Source organism: Diadema setosum, chromosome 1 (assembly GCF_964275005.1).
Source record: "Diadema setosum chromosome 1, eeDiaSeto1, whole genome shotgun sequence".
In the NCBI taxonomy this organism is placed as follows: Eukaryota; Metazoa; Echinodermata; class Echinoidea; order Diadematoida; family Diadematidae; genus Diadema; species Diadema setosum.
In genome coordinates this window covers 18,032,263-18,056,729 of record NC_092685.1, presented here as the reverse complement: position 1 = coordinate 18,056,729, position 24,467 = coordinate 18,032,263, and the positions used below count along the sequence as shown (strand labels likewise).

At 38.7% G+C, this 24,467-nt stretch overlaps 1 protein-coding gene across 1 annotated transcript in view; it reads right to left on the bottom strand.

Moving 5' to 3' along the window:
• Positions 1–24,467, bottom strand: part of LOC140227809 (chromatin-remodeling ATPase INO80-like) — a 151,159-nt gene that overhangs the window by 24,555 nt on the left and 102,137 nt on the right. Inside the window, exon 30 of the mRNA XM_072308207.1 lies at positions 21,772–21,966. Coding sequence (XP_072164308.1) covers positions 21,772–21,966 — 195 coding nt within the window. The remainder of the gene's footprint in view (positions 1–21,771; positions 21,967–24,467) is intronic.

Here is a 24,467-nt window from a genome sequence, read left to right as displayed (position 1 = left end):
AGGAAAGAGAGAGAGAGAGAGGGAGAGGAGGAGAAATGAAGCAATGCTCGGATAACAGGAGTCACAAGTGACTGAATGTGAAAAATACAGACTTTTAAGGTGACAGCATACTCGCAGAAAGGGTTTCTCCCTGATACCACTTAGGGGACAGTTACAACGCTCCCTAATAACCACACCATCTTGTATCACCAAATGCATCAAAGGGAAGATGGCCTAAAATTAGTGGGGTGAGATAGGATGGGATTGCCGGGCAGGCAGAAAAAACAAGTCGGTACAGTGGAAACTCAATATTAAGAGATCTGATTTAAAAAATAAACAAAACAAAACAAAACAAAACAAAACAAAACAAACCCTGATATAACAAACTAATTTCTCCGGTCCCAATGAATTCATTTCACTTGTTTTGTATTGTTTATTATTGACGACTGATATAACAAAATAATTGATATAAAGAACAAGTGGTCTTGGTCCCAAGGATCTCGCTACACTGAGTTTCCACTGTACAAACATTTGGATGAACCAGTATGAAGAAGAGGACAGTGGGCCCAAAGGTGCAAGCCAGATATGGCATACAGGAGGAAGGGGGGAGGGTTGAACAATAATGAAATGTTGATTTGCAAATCTTGTTGGGTTTCCTACATGACAAAGCCGAAGACGATAAAGTTTTTCTTCCCCTATCTTCTCGCAAGTTGAAAGAGGACCAAAGCCAGGCATTAGATGCAGATCCCGCCTGGAAGAATACCCCGCTGGCACTTTAAGAGCCAATGGGGCATGACACTACCTCTTTTTTTTTCTGCCACAAAACTCCCCTTAGTTTACCCAGTCTTTTGTTCATGATTTCAATCAGTGAATTAAAAAGCTATATATGCTGTCATGCTTTCCTGCGTTTAGTCATACCCACAAATTTAGATATAAATAGGAATTCCCATCATTCAATTACACTGAGCTCCTTAGGAAAATTTCCCACGGATATGAACGTGTACACTAGATTTCAGCACAAATGCTCCACCCCCCCCCCCTTGCTGCCACGCACAGAGAACAAAACTATATTGAGTAGACATATCTGAATGACAATATGTGTCATGGCCCCACTGAATAGCTAGGGCAAAAACATTCTTTTTCCAAGCCATCTGGGGGGCATCTTTTTATTCTGATAAATAAGTGGCATGTGGAAGATTCAAATCTCCAATCTGAATGTACAAGATCTCTACACACAGCCATGATTAATCGAACGACAAGCTTTACACTTAACAGTTTACTGTATCGCTATGTGTACAATCAATGAGGATTGAGGAACGTTGTTTTGATTCATGATAAAAAGAATAGAGTGCATCCTGCATATATGTGGGCTTCTACATCTGCATCTATTGCACTGTCTTACATACTGGATATGATACATTTTTAAGCACAAATCTCTACAAAAGTTTAGTGAACAGACACATACCATGCACTGCACATGCTGAAAATCAAACATGAATTACAGAAATGATGACAATGTTATAAAGGTTAATCTGGACACATTTGCATACAAGTGAGGAGTCTTTTTTTTTTGGGGGGGGGGAGATAGTAGGGGTCACAAACTTGTTTCATTTGGTCAGTGCCATACTGACACCTATGTGTTCACACAAGGCCAATGGCATATTGAAGTAGAACACCCAAAAAGGTTGACACGTCTTTCATATCCACGGGTGTATGATAAAAACTGTGTACACAATATTCAATTTTAAACATCTTTAATGTACATTTAACCTCGGAGTGATTATTTTCAGATTTTGTCATACATGGCAATACACTTTACTAATTCTTCTCACTGCTATAGAAACAGTTATCTCACAAAACTCTATACTTTCTGGACTCCTGTGCTTTTAAACTGGATATCCTACACTGAAGCAACACTAGACTGCATTAGAGAAAGTTCCTTTTTAGATTAATCTTGAGATCCTTTCCAAAATATGTATAAGAGGTCATGTACACACACTTGTTAATGTCAAAGAATATTTTGTGAATCAGAGATTGGGTAAGAGTATGTAATAATCTATACCTTGTGTTTGCCAAGACATGCATTTGGTTGATTCATTATGCCCATGGCACAAATATGCACATTGTACAGATCCCGCTTATTGCAAATATCAAATTTGTGAATTCACAGAAGTGAGACATACCACTTATGTGGAAGAAGAACATAAAAACCACATGATAATTCAATGACCATTCAAAAACAAATATTCAAAATATTCTTTGTTAAGTATAAGTTTTGCATTAACTACATTCAAGAATCCAAACTGACAAATTAATGTGACTCTTGATTTGAGAATAATTGAAGTTTGTGTTCTTTCTGACCCCTCTATCTCCAATCTCTGAATAAATACACACACATAAACACACACACACACACACATACACGCAATGGGGGAGAAATAAATCATTCTTTTTAAAATGCAGCGCGGATTCACTGAATGGACAGATTGACTTGTTAATACAACCACAACAAATGACAGTCAAATATGCAAGATGAAAACATGTTTTGTGCTATTCAAGTAATGGTGGTCAACATAGGAAGACGTGTTTTTGAGGAGCTCCCAAGTGACACTCGGTATATGCGGATTCAGTTTTGCCTGTTGTGAGTTTTTTACATCAAATGCGTTTTTGACTAAGAATCTAGTTATCTGATTGACATCTGCATTAAGTGCTTCTACTTCGCGTATCGTGCGGTTATTTCACTCATTTTCGCTGTTTTGGGAAGATATTTTGCTTGAGACTATTCAAACAAAACTTACCTGGTGCGTATGCCACGCATCCTTCCTGCGTACTCTTCCATCACTACCACATCGCGCATAGCAACCATCCCTTTATTTCGCGCTTAGTGTTAAGAGCTTTTGTGACATCATCAAAAGATGCCTCCGAAGAAGAAATCTGCTGAGGAAGTGGATCTCAGCGCATTCAGGGATGAAGTAGCAAATCTCTCACGTATTCTTAACGGCAAATTTTCTCAACTGGAGAAAGCGGTCTCGGAGGTCAAGGAGGGCCAGCAAGGCATATTGAACTCTATTACTTTTCTAAATGCCAAATTCGAGATGAAAAAGACCACCGAGCGACTGGAGGGAGAAAATCACGAGCTCAAACAAAAAAATCAGCAGCTGGAGGGAAGAGTGGACGATCTGACACACCAAATTAATGACCTTGATCAGTACCACCGTCGGGTCAACCTTGAAATCGCCGGCGTGCCGGAAGAAAAGGGTGAAAACCCTGAAAAGATCGTCTTAAAGATTGCTCAAAAGATCACCGAAGATGTGAGCGCTGGCGACATCGACATTGCTCATCGAATAGGAAAAGAGGATGATCAGCGGGGACCACGGCCGATAATCGTGAGATTCACCAACCGACGCTCACGAAACATGATCTACGACGGCCGAAGAAAGCTACAGCACTTCACCACGAAAGATTTCGGGCTCCGCAGCAGCTCTAAGGGCAACGGACGGATCTACGTCAACGAAAACCTTGTCGCGTCCACCAGGGAGCTGCTGAAGGAAACTAACAGAGCAAGGAGGCTGGCCGGATACAAGTACCTGTGGACCCACAACGGGCGAATCTACCTGAAGAAAAACGACGGAGGCGCAATCAGTGTCATCAACAGGAAAGAGGACCTGTCAAAGCTACAGTAAATATACGAATTATACCTTTGTTTGTTGTCTACCACTATGACCCTTCCGCTAAATGCTGGATAACAATATTTTTCCTTTTAATCTCTTAACAGATGATGACTTTGTTACTTTATTTCAAAAAGACCGAAATGTACCTGCTAGAAACACCAAGTTTGATAGGACTGCAACTAGAATCTTAGCCGACAATCTAGACGAACTTAACATTGAGTTTAACAGCCACGATGAAGCGTGTCAACTTGCTCAATCGCCATACTTTACAGAAGCTACCCTTAGAGAATATCTACGAATGCTAGAACGAGACGAATTATTTTGTTTCCATTTGAATATAAGAAGTGCTAATCGAAACTTTGAAAAGCTTCGCTTATTTCTTGATAATATTGATTTGCCCATGTTACCTATCATAGGCCTCTCTGAAACGTGGTCTGCTGAAACTCCAGCGTCAGGTCCAATTAATGTTCTTGCTGATTATGATATTGTCATTAACAACAGATCAAATAGACCAGGTGGTGGAGTAGCTATATATGTTCCCCGAATATATGATTACGCTATAAAGGAAGAACTGAAATATATGAACGATGTAATAGAATCATTATTTATTGAAATTTCAGTCTGTAAGGGCAAAAACATTCTGCTTGGAGTTATATACAGACCTCTTCAATCTAATTATGATGATTTTATGAATATTATGAACGATATTTGTCGAAACGGTGCATTCCACAACAAGAATTGCATCATCATGGGTGATTTCAATATAAATCTTTTGTCAAGCAGTAATGCTGCCTGTGATAACTTCCTTGATAACATTTTACAAGCCTCATTTCTGCCTCTTATTTCTAAATCAACAAGAATTACTGGTCATTCTGCTACTCTTATTGATAACATTTTTGCTAACCTTAAACCTTTTCCAAAATCTGGCATAGTGGTGAGCGATATATCAGACCATTTTATCATATTTTGTCACTTTGATATTGGACCAAGGAGTCAAAGTACAATTCAAAGGCATGTATTTCGTCGTAAATTCACCCCTGAAAATATCGCTCTAGTTCAAGAAAAACTTCAATCTGTGGACTGGTCAATTGTGTATGACGCAAATGAAAATATTGACCAAGCATATGATAATTTTCTTTATCTTTTGAATAATTGCCTAGATGCATGCATTCCATTAAGGAAATGTCGTACACAGGATTACAAACGAATCCCCAAGCAACCATGGGTTTCCAAAACACTCTTACGCTCAATAAATCGCAAGAGTACTTTATATGTTAATTTTATCAAAAACCGTGACGAAACCTCTCGAATGAAATATATTTCATACAAAAATATTCTTACCAATACAGTCAGATTAGCTAAAAAGAAATATTTTGCGGACCAATTGAGTCAATTCAAATGTGATATCAAGAACACTTGGAAAGTAATAAATACCGTTTTGAATAGAGGGAAGGCTGTAAATCTCATTTCTAAAGTTCAAGTTGATAATACTATCATTGAAGACAAGTCTGAAATTGCCGAGATTTTTAACTCATACTTTTCAAATATAGGTTCAAAATTAGCACAAACTATCACTCCAAGTGATAAATCATTTTACGAATTTCTTTCCTCACCAAACGACTACTCAATTTTTTTCAAGCCAATTGACAGGCAAGAATTAATCAAAATTGTACTTCAGCTCAAAGCAAACAAAGCCCCTGGCTATGATGACATTGGCAATGTCCTTATCAAAGACATTATACATTGTATAGCAGATCCTTTATTGTTTTTATATAACCTTTCACTACAATCTGGTCAAGTACCATCTAAAATGAAACTCGCAAAGGTGACTCCAATATTCAAGAAAGGAGACAATATATCAGCAACTATCGCCCAATATCTTTGTTAACTTCGTTATCAAAAATCTTAGAGAAAATTGTTCATTCAAGGACTACTACCTTCCTTGAATCTCACAACATCATATCTGACTCCCAATTTGGCTTTAGAGAAAAACATAACACAACTCATGCCATTCTAAGTTTAATAAATACCATTTTAGCTTCAATCGAAAAATCCTGTCATACTATCGGTTTGTTCTTAGATTTTTCTAAAGCATTCGATACTATAAATCACGACATTCTGTTCTTTCTGGAAGAAAGCAATTTGTTACCATTGATGGATATAATTCGTCTACGGTACCAATCACGTGTGGAGTTCCCCAAGGAAGCCTTCTTGGTCCACTGTTATTCTCTATTTATGTAAATGACATTCGATGTTCTTCGAGTTTTCTCTCTTTTATCCTTTTTGCTGATGATTCAAACATATTCTATACTCACAGTGATCCTAATAAGTTAGTAGAAGTTTTAAATGTAGAACTTACACATGTAACAAATTGGATAAAAGCAAATAAATTATCTTTAAATAAACAAAAAACCAATTACATGTTATTTAGTAACTCTGTTAAACAACTTCCTGACCAAGTGATATTTGATAATTCTGTCATTAAAGAAGTCAAGACTACAAAATTTCTCGGTATTACAATTGACAATAAGCTAACTTGGAATTGTCATATTCATAATATTTGTAAGATAGTGTCAAGAAATATTGGCATTATTAATCACGTTAAACGGATTCTCCCCAAGTCAGTGCTTCTTATGTTATATTCAACTCTTATTCTTCCTTACCTTAATTATGGCGTAATGGCATGGGGAAATGCCATACAAACAAAAATGGACAGGGTACTTCTCTTGCAGAAAAGAGCGATGCGTTTGATATGCAATACCGCTTATAGATCACACACTGATGTCTTGTTTAAAGAAAACCGTATTCTAAGATTACTGATTTATATCGTCTTCAGCTGGGTTGTTTTATGTACAATGTAGAAATTAACGCTACCCCTGCTGTATTTAAGGAAATGTTTCGAAAAAATAATGTTATACATAATTACTCAACAAGGAATGCAAATGATTATCATCTTCCTAAAAATAGAACTAGTTTTGGTAACAGAAATTTCATGTTTACTGGTCCTAAGCTTTGGAATTCCTTTGATCGTTCACTAAAACAAGCTCAGAGCTTGAATAGCTTTAAGTATAAGCTCAAAACTTTGTTTCTTGATAAGTATTGATAAACAGTTTTATGGTAATAAAACGTATACTACTTCAATCAATGTTTTCTAGAAGTACTTTCATTAAGTATACTCGGAAGGTTATCTTCTGTTTCATTCATTATTCTAATGGTATATAATGTACACTGTAAACACTTTATACATAAACCTGTGCTTTGTAACATATACATTACTTATTGTATATCCATAGTACGGTTCATAATTGTGCCCTTGTAAATAGTGTATATATGGTGTTTTTGTTATTCCACTCAGCCTTATCTATGATACTATTTTGTCTATAATCTGTAGGGGGACTACATTTAACAAGCAGTGCTTCTAAGTAGTCCCCTCCACATTTGTACATGGTGTGATTTTATCTCAGAATATCACGATATTTTGTATATACATGTTATATACTCTGTATAGTATTGATATTATATCCACTATGTGTTATACCCTGTATATTTTATCATATAATGTCCACTATGTGGAATATGAATAAATTTCATTTCATTTCATTTCATTTCATTTCATTTCATTTCATTTCAAATTTCATTTCATTTCATTTCATTTCATTTCATTTCATTTCATTATCAGGTGGCAGATATACCCCGTGGGCAGCACAAAGTTTTGAGCGCTGGTTACGTCACACACAGCACTGTATGGCTTTATGAAACCAAGAAACGACAAATGCGACTGTTCCTAAGCTGCTAAGTAGATTTCCACTGCACCATTTCCACAACTGCAGTCTACATGCACACTAAAAACAGGCACCGTGGGAAAATTCTGGAAGTTAGGGTATTGTGAGATGTAGTAAGCATTTTATTATGTTTGTAATGAAGACACAACAATGGGATTAGAGCTGTTAGAATCAAGATAGATTTCAGCCAATCTGCTTAGCAGCAAAGCTATTTAAGAAAGACGACTGGTCGAGTGTCGAAGTGTGTGTGTGTGTGTGTGTGTGTGTGTGTGTGTGTGTACTAGTATGTGTGGGGGGGGGGGCAACCTCACTCAATGCATACAAACTATTTGGATTGAGGTTAGGTCCACTTGAAGGGATTATCAAATACAGGGAATCAGAGAAAACAGATTTCTTGGAGTGGCCTTGAGTTTATTCAGTCCCACCAGTCATTCTGCCCATCTACTGCAGAGACACCATCACTCCAGCAAAGGAGAATCCTGCTGACAAACTGCCTAACTGTGTGACAGATCCCCCATCCTCCCCCCCCCCCCCCACCACATCTTCCAAACCATCAGAGGGAAACAGGCAGCAGCCGCCTAACTGTGTGAATACTGCCACACATGTGCACATGACTGCACGGCGCTGCCTTCTTTTGTCTCAGAAATCAATTCACACAGGATGTGTGTGAGTGTGTGTGTGTGTGTGTGTGTGTGTCCCCCCTTTTCTAACTGTTAACTGTGTGGCTTGTACAGATAGTTCATAGACCGTCAGTGATGACAGTGACTTTGATACATGGACACATACAGCGGTCTCTCGCGAAGACAATCCAACTGAAGACGATACGGGATTACATGTAACATGGAAACACTGAAGAAGATACCTGGAGGCTGAGACTTTGAAAGGTGCAACAACAAACTCTTAAGAGTTTTCCCATTGAACAATAGATGGCTCCTTGAAAACTCCTACGTCAAGCTCCAAGGAGCAAACTTTTTCACACGTCCTCTTTATTTACCACAGAAACTTCGAGACAAAAAAAAAGAAGAAAAAGAACAGGATCGTGCACACACATACACACATAGAAAAAAAAAATACATCGAGTTCTCTGGTGATAAGATCTCTTTAATAGAGCATAACATTTAGGGTCAAGTACAAATATTTCAAGGCAAGCTGCCAACTCGTTACACTCTTCTCCAAATCATTCGTTTTTCACCCGGAATCCGCCAGTCCTTCATCACTACCAACCTGTGCTAAAAAAGTGTCAAGTCATCATGGGAAACTCACAGACGACACATAAGTAAATGAATTCCACTCATTTCATAGTATGTACTGCCCTTGTGACATTTGTTAAGAGAGAGAGTCACCATCAAATGCTTGTGTATCAGTCTACATCAGTCATTATCCCTCATTTACACCCCAATTGCTTGGTAAATACCCAGCATTCATAATTGACTGCATCCATACAAATTGGGGCTTGGCCTTTTCAACTGACAATAATTCATGAATTGATCACAAGCTAATATAGCATCCCCCCCCCCCCCGCTGCACCCACGAAGCAAAAGTCCAGTTGATGAAAACATGCTTAAGTAGTTACTCTTGTGTTGACGGCTGCTATGAGCAAGCGGCAAAAGGCTCCCCTTTCTCTCCATCCATCTAACACACTTCTTTATGCTCAGTGAATTATTGATCTTAAATTGTCCTATTTTTATTTGCTTGTTTGTTTGTTTGTGTCCTCATTTTTGTTTTACCGATGCATGAATGATTTAAGTCATCTCTTGCTGCTGGAGCAAAATATGAAATCAATGATTGTGGCAAACAATGACCTTGAGGGTCCCTGAACAAATAATGAGTACATGTCTATGTGTGTGTGAGTGCACATGTATGCTCATGTTCATGTATGTGGGTGTATCTTGTGTCTCAGTTCATGTATGCGTGACTCAATTCTCGCTATCGCCAATGATGTAAAAAGTACCCGGATGTTGATTTAAGTGTCATTTACGGTGCATTATGGGATAGTCCGGTAGCAAAATCACTTCCGTTCGTACGCGCGTGATACGTGACTAATGCTATTTACACACACAACTGACTATATTCTACGTGTACTTCCGGTTTTCTCGACTTGAATTACAGCTTTAATATGATTTGAAATTTCTCCATTCTTAAGAAATTGCTGTTAATACGACTATTGGTTGTTGCTGCAAATCTGCCATGTGTTGTTCGCACGACAATAAATGAAAAAAATCTGCAGAAATAGGACCCTTACTGGCATGCGAGACGTGACGTGGCCATGTGGATGAAGTTTGCGGGTGACTCCACAGCGCAGTAAGTGCACGCGCGACTTACTAGTAGTAGTAGTGTAGGCCTAATGCCTACAATGTACGTACTTACTTGGAAGAAATTGCTTCGGAGACAGGATAAGTTCGAGATCACGGTTCGTTCCCGATTGTGTTCATGACATTTCAACAGAGAACAAATAAAAAAAAGATGGGCATTCCATGACGATATCCAGGTGGGTGAATATTTTCCAGCATATTTTCAGCATATGCAGAGATGACTGATCTGTGATGTGCACATCGATCGCATGATCAAGCAGTATGCTGTACCGGTATGTGTGTTAGCTTATGCGCTGCGTGCAGTGGTAAAGGTGCATGCTAATGCAAGACCGGTGTACCGGCCGCCGGCGGGGACTCGACTACAGTGTACGAGTATGACAGGCCTGGCCACTCGCTGGGGGCTCGGGCGGTACAGCCGCCTACTGTACTAGTATCCGTGGTCGGCGCAGCGCTATAGGTAAGGTACACGTACGCGCACGCTAGCGTTGTGCAAATTATGCTCTGCGCCGGAAGTGCCCTTGCTATCTAGTGCACTAAATCTTGACGAAAAAGCCACATCTGGGAACTTTTTACGTCATTGGCGATAGCGAGAATTGTTACCTTAATTAATGTCTTTTTCCAAGTGTGGAAATGTTACTTAAGGTATTATATTTGTTATGCTGTACAGTAATACCCAAATGAATTGTTTTTAAAGTCATTTCAATGGAAGTGAATAATTATTATTATGCAACACCTAAAAAGAATGTAGCTATCCGATTGGTCGATTGCCCATCACGTGACCTTCAGGTAATGGTTCCATTGCACGCTGGGGCTGTCAGCCGTGCAACTTTATTTGAGCAAAAATGGATAGCGCATGGCTGACGTCACCCATTTCTATTGACTAACATGTTAAACTCAGGATTTTTGTTCCAGAAAACACTAATTTTGGAATATGATATTCTGCATGTATTCATGACGAGCTAATTTTGTCTCATGAAATTTTTATCAAAGTGTGCTTTTTGAAGAGAGCAGCTACAAATTTGTAACAACATGTTAGTCACTTAAGATTACTAATAATGTTGGACTGAAATATGAGGCTGGTTTCTCAAGGCTTAGCTTGACATCATATTTTGTATAATAATTTGTGTTATGCTACAGATGCCCTCCCCTTTCCCCTCCCCCCCCCCCTCCTAAAAAAAAAAAAAAAAAAAAAAAAAAAAAAAAGGAGGGGGGAAGGGAAGAGATGACATAAAATATGAATTAGACAGGAAAGCTAACAAACACAAACAAATAAACAAATGAAGGGTAGATGACAGAAAAACTGCCCCGGCATTTAAGATATTGGCAGATGCCAAAATCATTTGGAGGATGCCGCAAATATTTGATTGACAGTTGAAGAGATGGAAAAGGAGGAGTGTGTCCCAGCACATTCCTCGACTCCCTAGGCAGAAATTTGAGAGGCCAAAAACATGCAACCCTTGTGTTTCTTGGTGGGATGTGTGGATATTTCTCATAGTTAACCCTTGGTCTTGGTTCTGGACATCATTCTGTGAAATATACTCGAGTTTTTTTCTTATAAAGAAACATGTCAAGATGCTGTAATTGTGCCCCTTCCCCGCCCCCATCAAACAGATAAACAAAAGATATGCAAAACTAACGAACAGGGCTCAACATTAGCGGTGGCCAAGTGGCCCGGGACCACTAAAATTTAGTGTTGGCCACCAAAATGATCTCTTGGTGGCCCAATCGGGTAACTTAGATTCAAAATGGATTGTTATTTTTTACTTTTATGTCGGGCCATTACATATCTTTTTCAGGCCACCAAAAATTGTGATATAAAAATCTTAGTGGTCTGGTCAGGCCACCAGACAAAAAACTTAGTGTCGAGCCTTGAAATACATGAACAGCAACTGGTATCATTTCATTTGAGATATTGACATATTGTTTTCTAATATGGTGTTATGGTTAGATTTAAAGGAAAATTAAGCAATTCTTATTCTCCACTTTGCATTCAATATATCATTGTCATGAAATGTCCAAATATATCTATCCAACACATGTATTTTAGGTGAATGTCATGGGTGAATAATTTCTCTGCAATAATTCATCCATGATCCAAAGTAGATTATTCCAAAGTAAACTATTAAATTACTCCATCAAGAAGTGAAATTCCACACTTTGACCTGTAAACTGGCTTTTCAGAGGACACAACTACAACACATCTGTACACCAAGTTTTGATTAAATTTTGCCCTGTACTTCTGAAGTTACAGGAAAGGTGATAGCAAAATATCAGTATTCGATCTTGACTACGAAGTCAACATTCATACTAATACTTCAAGCTGCTCACACATTGACAAAGAAATATTTATGTACAGACAGAGAAATTAAAAAAAAAAAAAAAACTCAGAAGAAACCCCCCCCCCCCCCCCCAGGAAATATGTTTCTGTATGAAATGTATGTGGTTAAAGGGATTGTGTGTGTGTGCATGTGTGTGTGTTGTGTGTTTTCCAAAGAGAATGTTTTGTCAAGTAATGGTTCTACCACACCACAGAAAGGCACAAAAACAACGGTTCTGATTTTAAGCCACCATGTCAAAGTCAATCCATGGCTTTGAAATGAGACAGAACTGGCACTACTAACTTTATCAAATTTATCGAATAGGCAGCCATTTTTCATTGACTATGCAAGACACTGAGGAATATTTTTGGACTACACTTGATACAATCAAATGTAGTCATTACTAGAATGACAATTTTACTCGTAAAACCCCTGCTGGAGCTGGGGTGATAGGGAATTGACTTTGCTCACTGCAAGTGTATAATACATGCTCCTTGACTTAAAAACTGATTACTCAAATGCAAACCACTAGATAATTATCTACGGTCCATTAAGACTGTCCCCAGAGACCGACATGGTTAAGAAGACAAGCACCAAGAGATGGACAACACAAGACAGAAGGTAGGACAGCATGCAGGACAGAACGAAAGACAGAGCGAAAGATACCGCCAAGGACAGGTGAAGGTCGGAGCGAAGGACAAAGCAAAGAAAGAATGACTGACAGGGCAAGGGACAGAGCAGATGATGAAGAAAAAGACAGAGTAAGGGACAAAACAAGAATGAAGCAGAACAAAAATGAATCAGAACAAAGAACAAGGCGAAAAGAAATATAAAGGAAAGAGCAAAGAACAAGGTGAAGAACTGACCACACAGAGCACAGCAAGAACAGAGTAGATGTCAAGAGAAAAGGATAGGAGTGTAGGATCCCCACAAGAATAAAACAAACAAAAATGATGGTCTGCAGGAGAGGAGCTAAAAGCAATGGATCAGAGCATAATACAAAGCACTGGACATGCATCGTATTATGATAGAACCAGATTTACTGTGAAATACGTCTTGATACCTCTACAATGTGTATCACAAGTGCATTATGTACTTCTTTGTCACTTTCACAACCTCCTCTTAATTTGCCTTCCAATGTAAAGGGACAGAGAGGCATTACAAGGTACATTTTTCCACTCAAAAAGAATTATGGAAGGTATTGATCAGAAATGGCAGGAAAAAACCCCAGATCTATTTTTCTCTTGTTGTTGACTCACAGCATCAAACTAATCAACTCTCGAACATGAGGTGACAGGTATTCATGGCAAGCTCATAGATTTCCTTTGATTTTTTTTTAATCCTTTCATTAGAGTAAAGAAATTGATTTCTCTTGTCAGGGAAGGTGTATGGGAAGCCAACGAATGTCCATAATGGGTCTATGGAAATGATTACTTTGGGGGAATATGAAACTGACTTTTCATGCAGAAAATGGATTAAGGAGAAGTCTACAGATTATACATACGAAAGTCAGGTGATAAAGGGTGATTTTTTTTTTTTTTTACAGTCGAGCAACATTTGCATGGTCATATCATTTGATGAAACATCTGTCGCACTTCATTCCTATTGTCACTGATGTGTTGCATTTACTCTAATATGTCATGCAAATTTTATGTTTTGGGATAAGTTTTCTTTGAAAAAATTCCTGACCATACCTCCATGAAAAATAATAATGAAAAGAAAATTCGTCCACCGTGTGACAAAAGAGTTAGGTTTTTTCATGGAGAGTTAGAACAAGCAGCAAAGTCACCATAACAAGAAACTGTTGGAAGAAAGAACTCACTTCTCACAAAATGGAGAAAAACAAAGCGAGGACAGCAGTAATGACAAGTGAGCTAAAGACAGAACCATCAGTCATGGATTCCAGGCCTGGCCAGAGGACTCATGCACCATGCAGGACTTGATTAACATTTCACTTAGACCCTATTCATAATTCATTAGCAGTGTGGCAAGGGTTGCCACCTACAGTGTAGTTAGTGCCCCACACATAAACAGGACACACTACCCTAGCCAACACTACCCAAGATTTGCACCATGCTGCCCTCATTAAGTTAATATATTCATGATCATTACTTTCTTCAGGGATGATATTGAGGTTTGTCGAAAAAAATTGAAAATCAAAATTTTCAGGTGATTTTGATACATGGAAAAAGCAAAATGTGTGTAGACTCAAGAAAAAAAAAATCTGAAATCAGATCTAAATCTACAGAATATCATGCCTGTTTCTTTTCAAAGGGGGGGGGGGGAGGGGATGGGAGTGGGGGAGGGGAAAGGAGGGCTAGAATGTTTAGGAACAAACAGAGATCTACACCTTTCTTTCTGGAGAGTAATGTGCCAGTAGTGATCGGTGTGCCATACATATTGCATTTCTGGTCCAGTTTTCACTGTAATACTGCAGACTGATGAGAGGAATCGTGTGTTTGGTTTGAAGAGCTTTCTAACATAATTATGCCTACTTTGGATGTGAAAAGGACTAAGCTTAGGATGGGCTACCTTGACTCTAAACCAGTGTAATACCAGCAAATCTAGAAATATTTCATGGCACTGATTAGTGATAATGGCTGATGCCCCTGAAATACAAGAGCATCAACAAGAAACCCATAGTATGATATGGATTTACATATATCCTCTTTACTTTAGATGGCTGTTTCTTTTTGTGTGTGTGTGTGAGACGAAAGAAGGTGAGACTACAGGCCAATACTTGCTATTGAGAACCAAGCTTCAGAGCCCAGTTATAATCGCACCTCCACGAGTTTCCTCCCTTTCATCATCATCAAGCTCCTAATTAACAGATTCTCTGGCAGCACTGGACAGTAATTGCCCCTCTGCTTTTTGGTAATGAATGCAGCCATAGAAGTACATGCACTCAGTTTGCCCACACCAGCACAGATTATATAACTCCTGCCCAATACAAAAGTTTTTGGGGAAAAAAAAAAAACTTAAATGCTCATAACTTTCTGCATTACCAATTACCCTTTTCCTCCTACTTTCAAAACTGATACAAATCTACACCTTTTTTCTTCCTTAACACCGCCATACAACAATTGTACACATTTTTGGCACATATTTTTGTAGAAATAATATCATGCATTCATTTTCGTTTAAAATTCATACTGACAACCTTGGGCTGTGGTCAACCCTGTGCCACTGAAATAAGTTAATGTCATTGTGGCATAGAGCAGTAGCAACTAATTGTACTTCGTGCTTTTTCTCACAGGGACTTGCAAAGATAAGAGCCTTTTGACGGCTACATATACCAGATTTTCTACAGCTAAAATAATTTTTGTGAGCACAGTAAATGCTGAGCTCAGTGATATCCACCGATGAGATATATAACATAACTGAGAGAACATGAAAATAAGTCATCAGAGAGCGAACACTTTATAAGCTGCCATGTCTTCCTTGTACTCCTTATTTTATTTTATTTTTTTTTTTGCCAACAGATATACCTTGATGATTATGATGTGTCTTTATGTTGAACATTTTTGTTTTCTTCTCATGCTTTCTGGTGATAATGTTTTCCACTTTGCCCATAGACATATCTCTAATAAATCCCACAGCATCGTAACTCAGTTGAGACAAATGTATACAGTCTGCCGCCAAAATATACCAGGTGGCCGGTGTATAATATGGCTGACAGGTTTGGTTGACGAACTTCCTCTCGAAACTACCTGCAATCAATCAATCGATTCATGGGGAAATAGCCATGTCTGTGTCATCCCGATCAAAACATCGAGTGACCTTGCCCTACCCCTTCAAATGTCAAAATGCACCTGACTGAACAACAAGCAGGAAATATCACATCTCTGTTTATTCACAGATAACAGACACTGTAAGTTGATGCTCATTTATCAATGTATGTAGCCTCTGGATGCACCGTTGTCCACTCTGAATACACTGCTCATGTTCATCTTTAATAGCTTGTCACTTCCGCTGCACCATTGTCTTGAATGCATCACCTTCCTCTACTTTTCATTGCCTATCTTTTTCTTGCCAGTATTACCTCTTTCCCTCCCCAACAAGTCGGCACAGATGCTTTTGTTTAAAGGAGACCTCCGGATGATTTTCAGATTTTTACATTTGAACAACTATAGATTAGTAAAACTTTTTAGAGTTTCAGAATTTGTGATAAGTGGGATGAAGAATAAGAATATTTTCAAAATTTAGAATGAATTGCAATGAACAAGGATGATGACATGGCAGAGTCACCATAAGAATGCATGAGTTGGGGCTCAAGGAAGCAGAACAAAAGAAAAAGGCATGCATAGATTATACACAGGTGAACTCGCAAGCAAGCGGTATTGTAATGGAATTACACTGCTACATTTCTGAAATATGTGAACCTCCTATGTCATCATCCTTGTTCAGTGTAATTTGTTTAAGGTTTTTCAAAGTATTGTTTCTCTGCTCAAGAACCACAATAAATTCCACAAATCTATACATTGAGTTGTCGATTTATGTACTACATGATGTGAAATTATGAAAATCGTCTGGAATGTCCCTTTAATGAGACTGAAGGGTCATCCATCATGACCTTTTCTCTGCTACCTGTCTGCTCAGAGAGCTCTCTTAACACATTTGGAATAATTATATCATAAAATATGCATACATATGCATACCAAGGACGATTTGTGGTTCTCCATTATGAATACGCATATATGTATGGACGTTTTACTGTCCTTCCACGTAAGACACTGAAAACAACGGTTATGATAAAACTGTCACTCTCTGTAACTACATATCAACATGAAATGTGTTCTTGGAAAAAAAAAAAGTTGAGATCCTTTTTTAGCATGGCATACACACAAAAAAAAAACACACCAAAAAAACAAACAAACAAACAAACAAACAAAAATCAACCCAACAACACACAAACAAACAAACAAACAAACAGGAAGAAGATCAAAGGCTGCCTAGATTCTCATTAAGCTTCAAAGACCATAAGTAGAAGATTAATTTGCTAGAATCCACAAATGGTACATCCCTAACATGTATACCTATCCCCTTTGCTCCTTAAGATTTCTTACAAACCAAAATTGGTGATAGCTCCTCCAGTACCATGGTAGAGTATAACATATCACCATCTAGGTTTTTTTTGTTTGTTTTTTGTTTGTTTGTTTTTCTTTCCTCAGCTTCTTCTCCCTTTGGATGGAGAAACTGCAATGGCAAGACCAATTTGAGGTTGAGTTCAGGCTTCATCGATTGGTTGGGAGAGCGTACTGTTTTCTCCTACATGGAGGGCATGCATTTATCAATGGGCCAGTGTTGAGCACCACCTTTTCCATGTTTGGTGCAAGGCGGATGCAGCAATGTCAGTCTTTAAAGGTTATGTCTAAGTGTCCATTGTCATGCAAAGCACATGGATATCTACACTGACTGTGGTTTTAATAATATGAATGTCATGCATTTTTAAAGAAACTCATATTGCTTTGCTCACAATAGCGAGCTTTAGATCTGGGATGCAAATGCAAAGACGACGCTGTCTCCCAGGTTGGACAATGAAGACAACTGTCTTGCACAAGTTCAGAATGCCAATTTTTGCCTAGTTAGTGTTGTCTTAGCAGTCGCGTTGCAGATCTAAAGCGGGCTGTTAGCTTGTCTGAGAGGAAATTTAGCAACGGAACTTGTATCTAAAATATTGCATATTTGTGGGAAAAAAATCTGCACATGGATTTGTGAATTAATACACAAGACAAAAACTACATTACAAAACTATTTCAAAGTAGACAGAGAATACTTGCACATAGATGTTTAATTGAGTGAGGCTGTAGTTATATAAAGCTGCCATGTTACCTTTAAGGCAGGACCAAAAAAGACTGAGCAAGCCTGGGGGCCAGTCAACACGAGATGGCTGGAGCGGGCCGTGCTCCGCTCTAAATGTCAACAGCAGCCTACCCGATTCAGCCGGGCTGCAATCCGTCATTTACCCACCTTATTAGCTCACCTTTTTAGGGGCTGGGTGCATCCCATCACACTACGTGCACATCTTTCTATAATAATGGTATCATTCATGGAACCATGCACTCAGCAAAGGGGGTTTGGGGTCGGATGGGGTGGTCAAATTTACCCTGTTTGTGATATAATCATCTAATATGTCACTCTCCCCCTTCCCCATTAATTTTCTTAATTTTTCTATAAAAAAGGATATGGAAATAAGACCTAAAGCATCCTGACAGAATATGACAACTTGAACAGTTTGTTCACATCAGCTCCGGATAACACCAAAGAGAAAGTCACTTGTATGGTGTCTACTGCGAAGTATTTGCTGCTTGTTTGTTTTGTTTTGTTTTACTTGAATAGATACAGCATGTTGCCATGAACAGCACCATTCGCACCGAAGCATTTACTTGGTCTGTTTCTGCAGCTTTGATGTGGCTGTGGACACTCGTTTCAGAATGAGAAGACTTCTGTAACAGGGTACACACAGCGTGACCCAATTTAATTCTGTAGCTGTTTTAACAGGACACATCGGAAGCCCTCCTCGGGGGATTAGGGCATGGCTAAAAAGGGCATCGGCATAACAAACCAACCCTTCGAACTGTGCTCATGACAACAACTGGAAGGAAATTCTGCAGCAACTGAAAAGTGAATGAAGCAGTCAAACAGTTAAGATGTGTGTCACAGGTTACATTGGCATCATCATCTCACGAACAGACACACAAGGATTGAATACTAGAGTAATACATGCACACACACCTGGGACATACAGACACACATTTACATACATAGACACATGTCCATTAACACACACACAAACATGTTTAGAGCCCTGTACTGAACAGATGAGGGTGGACATTTCTCTTGTTACTTCACAGGGCTGGGATGCCATAGCAAAGTTTTGCAAAACTTCCCTTTAAAAAGAATAATCAAATCAACTGGTTTACTCCCATAGTTTGTTTGCTGAACAATTATGAGTCCACTCCACATTATATAAACACATAATGAGACTGTTTTTTTTTCAAGTGTACACTGTAACTAATATGTTACATGAAGATTATCCATCATACCACCCAAAAATAGAAGTAGGCAAGTCTCATTCTTAGCTAATAGAAGTCCTCGCAAGACATCGTGCCACGTGCACTGTGAGCATCAACCTTTAATTCGCCAGAACCCTTGATGCAGCTGAGAAATTGGGTCGAGCATTTGAGAAGAGACAAGTGTGAACACAAATGTTCCCCTTATTTTTTTTTTTGTTCCTTCTTCTCCTTCTTCCCTGCCTTTCCTAATGCAGCGAGGAGCCCAGGGCGATATCCAGGTGAGACAAGAACGTCATGGGAAGTGTGGCACGATGAATGAATGAAGCAGTCAAAGAAGGTGCATAATCAACACGCTGCACGTACGCAACCGGAGTAAAGAGCAAGGAGGTGGGGCATTCCTCACTTAGGTAGAAACACTGAGCAATATGCCACACAAGTGTGTACAGCTGACTGAATGACTTCACTCCTATTTGAATTTCATGTGAACGGAGAGCTAAGAATACGCTTCAAATATCATTCTTGGCCAAACTTATCATGATAACAAATACAGGGTACTAAGGACTGAGCAGTACAAAACTTTTTGCACAAATTCAATCATGCACGAAATAACTACAATGCATTCAAAACCGCGAGCAAAATCATTAGTATACTTAACACCACTTGATGATGAGTGCGATAAAATCTGAGAGTCCTGAATTGACACTGCTGTAATTCTCACACTGTATACATGACACTCTCATTCTCTCTCCCTTCAAACAAATTCAAGATGAAAAGAAATAATTCAAGATCAAAAGAAATATTTTTGTGGCATTTTGCATGGCTCAGGAACACCAACTTGTCTGACACTTATCAACAGAGAACAAGTGCAGATAGTGCTATGGCACAGGGTACATATGCTGATCGGTTGATAAAAGTTTCATCTCATAGTGGTTCATGCTATCCGTATGCACCTAGTATGAACTTGCTGGGGAAGTGGCTTGCATAATAAAAGGTTACGCAAGATACAAGTCAACATGCTCACATCAAATATGCCACAAATACTGGTTTAACACATTGTAAGTTCCAAATGCCCATTACCAGATGTGTTCTCACATACATGCTTCAGCTGACAGAATATAAACTAGTCAATGATTAACTGTTGCAAGTTGTTTGAACTGTAAATCAAAGAATGATAAAGATTTGTTATGATGAAGGAGCATCTTTGAATTGTCGTCAGAAAAAAACAATTGTCAAAAGCTTGGTATCTAGGGTGTTTTTTTCTTTTCATTAAAATGTCATGTACTTCATACATTTGCAGTTATTGAATCCAAGATATGGCATCCTAAAAATGCATACCAGGTAGTGACACCTGCCTAAAAGCCTGTCAACTATTGATGATAGGGCTTCATTCTCCACACACTCCACAGAAAGGTGTCAACTCTTACAGTTATCGTCATAAGGAAATTTCCCCAACATTTCATCATGTCCTTGGTAACCACTCTCAACAGGGGCAATATGACTGCTCACACATATCTACCTACAAAGCCACTCCATTTGTCAGGATAGCAACACTGATATTTTTCTCTTCTCACACTTCAAAACAAGCACGGAGACACCATGCTTTTTGAAACCCACTTGTGGGTTCATTGACAGTTCACTCCATTCTGTGCAGAAACTAATGAAAATCTGCAAAAAGAAAAATAAACCTAACACTTTCAACAAACACTCCACACAAACTGCAAGCACTTCATGTCTCTCTGTATCGACACTCATTCTTAGAGGACATTATACACACAATAACTAAGATTGGTCACAAGGGTTTACAAGTTAGGCCAAAAAAAAAAAAATTGTTGCATTGGCGTAACCCGCCCGACCCTAAAAATTCCGCCGACCCTATGTTTTTTTATTATTTTTTTTGCTATCGATATCAAGTATCTTCTTGACTGCGATCGCGATCGCAAAAAACCCGGAAGTGGAAACGGCTCTGTGGATATCGGATGTACGAGGGAGAGATCCACAGAACTCTTACACTGTGTAAGAGTTCTGTGGAGAGATCTCGCTAGCGCCTCGCATAGCCTCGCTTGATCAGTAGGTCATCTGTTTCCAACACGGACGCGTACTCTATCAAGATTTATACAGTGTATACTTAGCATTCAGACTGCAATGTATTGTGCACAGTTTTGCCATAGGTTTCTTGTGTGGAGAACTTACACGAATCTGTATATGTGGGACTGTAATAGAGATCGCCGTGTGCGATGAAAAGATCGTACATATGGGTCAATTTGCATCTATCTTATCTAAGTCAAAATAGTAAAATATGAAGTGAAAACATTCAGGATAGGGATTTCAACATCTTTAAATTCTGTGAAGGGGTATAATTCGAGTAATATCGGCCTCATATAAATGATTTGTAGAATAGATGAACACAGCACATAGGGTGCAGCAGTTGTAACTGTTTACTGAGCACAAGTTATACACGTAAAATGCAGGTAGCAAAAAAAAAAAAAAAAAAAAAAAAAAAAAAAAATCCGCCCGACCGACCCTATTTGAAAATTTCATGTTACGCCAATGCAACAATTTTTTTTTTTTTGGCCTTACTTTCATACAGCATACATTTGTTTCCAAAAGATAAGACCAGAGGTTTCAAAACCAGACGTGTTCATAGAAAAAAAAAAAAGAAGAAGGAAGGTTAGATCAAAAGGAAAGTTGCTCACCGACTAGGTTGAAGCCATAGGCAGCATACGCAGCTGCAGTTCCTGCCACAGCCCCAGCCCTGGCCCCAGCCATGGCTGCTGCAGCAATGCCCTTCCTGGGTCTACCAGCTCTCTGTGAGGTCTTTTTGACTCCGCCCGAGCCCTGCTTGGTCCAGTGACCACGCCCTAAACGCTGCTTGCCTGCTGGAGAATGGTCTGCGACAAAGAAATGAGGAGAAGCGGATGGGTGAAAAAGTGGGACGAATTTAAGAGAAGACAAAGGCTATAATCATATATGTTAAGACATTTTTATTATCATGATCTTCACACTTAGTAAAATGTATGAAAACGATTCTTGATTTCTTCACCATTGTCATTTACATAACAATATGGGTACCAATATAAGCTCTACTGGTTTCCAATTAAACAATGTTTATATAACAAAGTTAGCTTAGCTCATTATGTAGATTCCAGTTTCTGATTCTACAATTCAAAATTTCCATACATACTTTACATCAATGCGTAACTGCAATGTCCAAAGGACAATGTCTGTAAGATTTTCTCCCCTGAAATTGTATGAACTAAATCTACAAGATGCACTAAGAAAAGGTAAAGTGGTGTACTTTTTTTTTTTTCCTGGACTGAGACACACAATCTTGCAAGACATTCCAGAAAAACACACTGAAAGCAAGTTGATGCCAACATTGCAGTCATTAAACACAGCTCCCAACCATCAACAAAATACATTGTGTTAATACTTAATTTGATTAATGGGCTCTTGACAATCATGTCCTGCTTAATATAATCTCATCAAGTGAAGGTTTGATAGATTTTGTAATATCATATTTGTGATGTATTCCTTGACAAGCAAGTAACATTTGTCCAACAACTGTACATCTGTCTAACCAATTATACCGAGTGATATAGGATGTAACTTCTGCCTGGTATGTTTAGGTGGCACAACTAATTTCTAAAGAGGTAACACAAAGTAGGCACACATAATCCAACTCTCTGTCTACTGAACAGCTACACAATTGGCTCCTGTATGTCCCACAAGCCAAACATAACTAAAGTTTGGGCCATGTTAACATCTCACAAAGAAGGCTGAAATAACAAATTCATTAATAGTCTATGACTGTTTTCTCTCCGTTTTTCTTCGAAGCTGCTATTTCAGGCATTCTCTATTTCTTAAATTATGAAATGTTAGGGTTTCAATGTCATGCACATAAGCAGCCCAGGGGCTAGTGGCCACGAGGCAAGCCATCTCTCCGCCGTGATTTACGGACTCACTTTTGGCAAACATTTTTATGATGGCAATAGGATGTTGCAGGCATCCCAGGCGCGCTGCTATGGCGACAAGAGCAGCGGAAGTTTTCACGGCTCTCAAGAGGGGAGAGCGAGGGGAGGAATTCCACACTACATGATCTATCACACCACGGGGAGGAATGACACAGGAGGAAGCTACAGAGATTCCACAACAAAACAGCGGAGGGAGACGCACTGATCTCTCCAACATACATCCGTGCGGTAACGCGTGACCATCTGGGACTGGTTACATTTGCCTAGAATGGGTGAATCATTGACAAGTTCCCTACAAATGTTGCATATTTGCATTGGTAATGGCTTTGCATTAACATATTATGATGTCACATGCCTGAAGATGAAGCACTAGGTGGACATCGTCCATCTTTCTAATCAAAGGCAAAACATTTCTCCAAATGCCGGGAGAATCTGTTGATCTTTGCTCTAAAATGGATACACAAGCATGAGAAATGACTGAAATAACACTCCAATAATACAATTTCAGCTGGGTAATGACAAAAATGCAGTTAGCCAAAAAGGTACTCTAACTGTAATGCAATCTTAAAACATATCGAATCGTGGTTACTTCGTCATGTTTTGAAATTGATTATCAATTATCAACAAATAGGGCCATAGCAGTATCCATCCATCTTTCATGCAAGAGTGAATTGCATGCAGATTGTTGTGAAATACAAATTATATGGCACAATCAATCATCACGTATGTTCTATCTACCCACTACTGGATGGGGAAGGCTTTTCAGGAATAAAAACTATGTACTATGATCAAAATAGTTGTACACTTCTGATCTCAAAATACTCCATAAGAACTTAATAAATGGCAAATTTAGTCATCCAGATATGTTTCTTGGTAGACCCTTTCGATATATTACAAGCAAATTCCGAAAGGTGGAAGATGAATTCCGAGCCCTATTTAGAACTATTTTGGTTTTAATGATGTAGATAATCACAATAAAGAAAGGGACACAATGCCACAAAGACTATTGTTGGTTAACTTGTTGTGGAAAAGCATAATCACTTGAATAATTTCTGCTGAAGCTAGCAGATACCAAATTCAGCTGTTTTGAGACATCCCTAACATGCAAGATAATCCAATTGTGAAATAACTGTTTGAATTAATCTCTGAAAGAAAAACAGACCACATCATAAACAAGATTACATAGAACCAACTATTGTATGGGTAGGAATTAGAAAGAGCATTGTAAGGGAAGGAATTAGAAAGAGTGTTGGAAGATCAAATGTTTGTGAATTGAGGCCAATCTGACTTGTCATGGGCATGAGTCAGATGCTTGATGGTCTCATTACCCATCCAGGTTAATATGATACTATGAAAACGATAACACATGCATTAGAGTTGATGCATGCCTCAGATTAGCGGTCCCACTACTGCTGGAA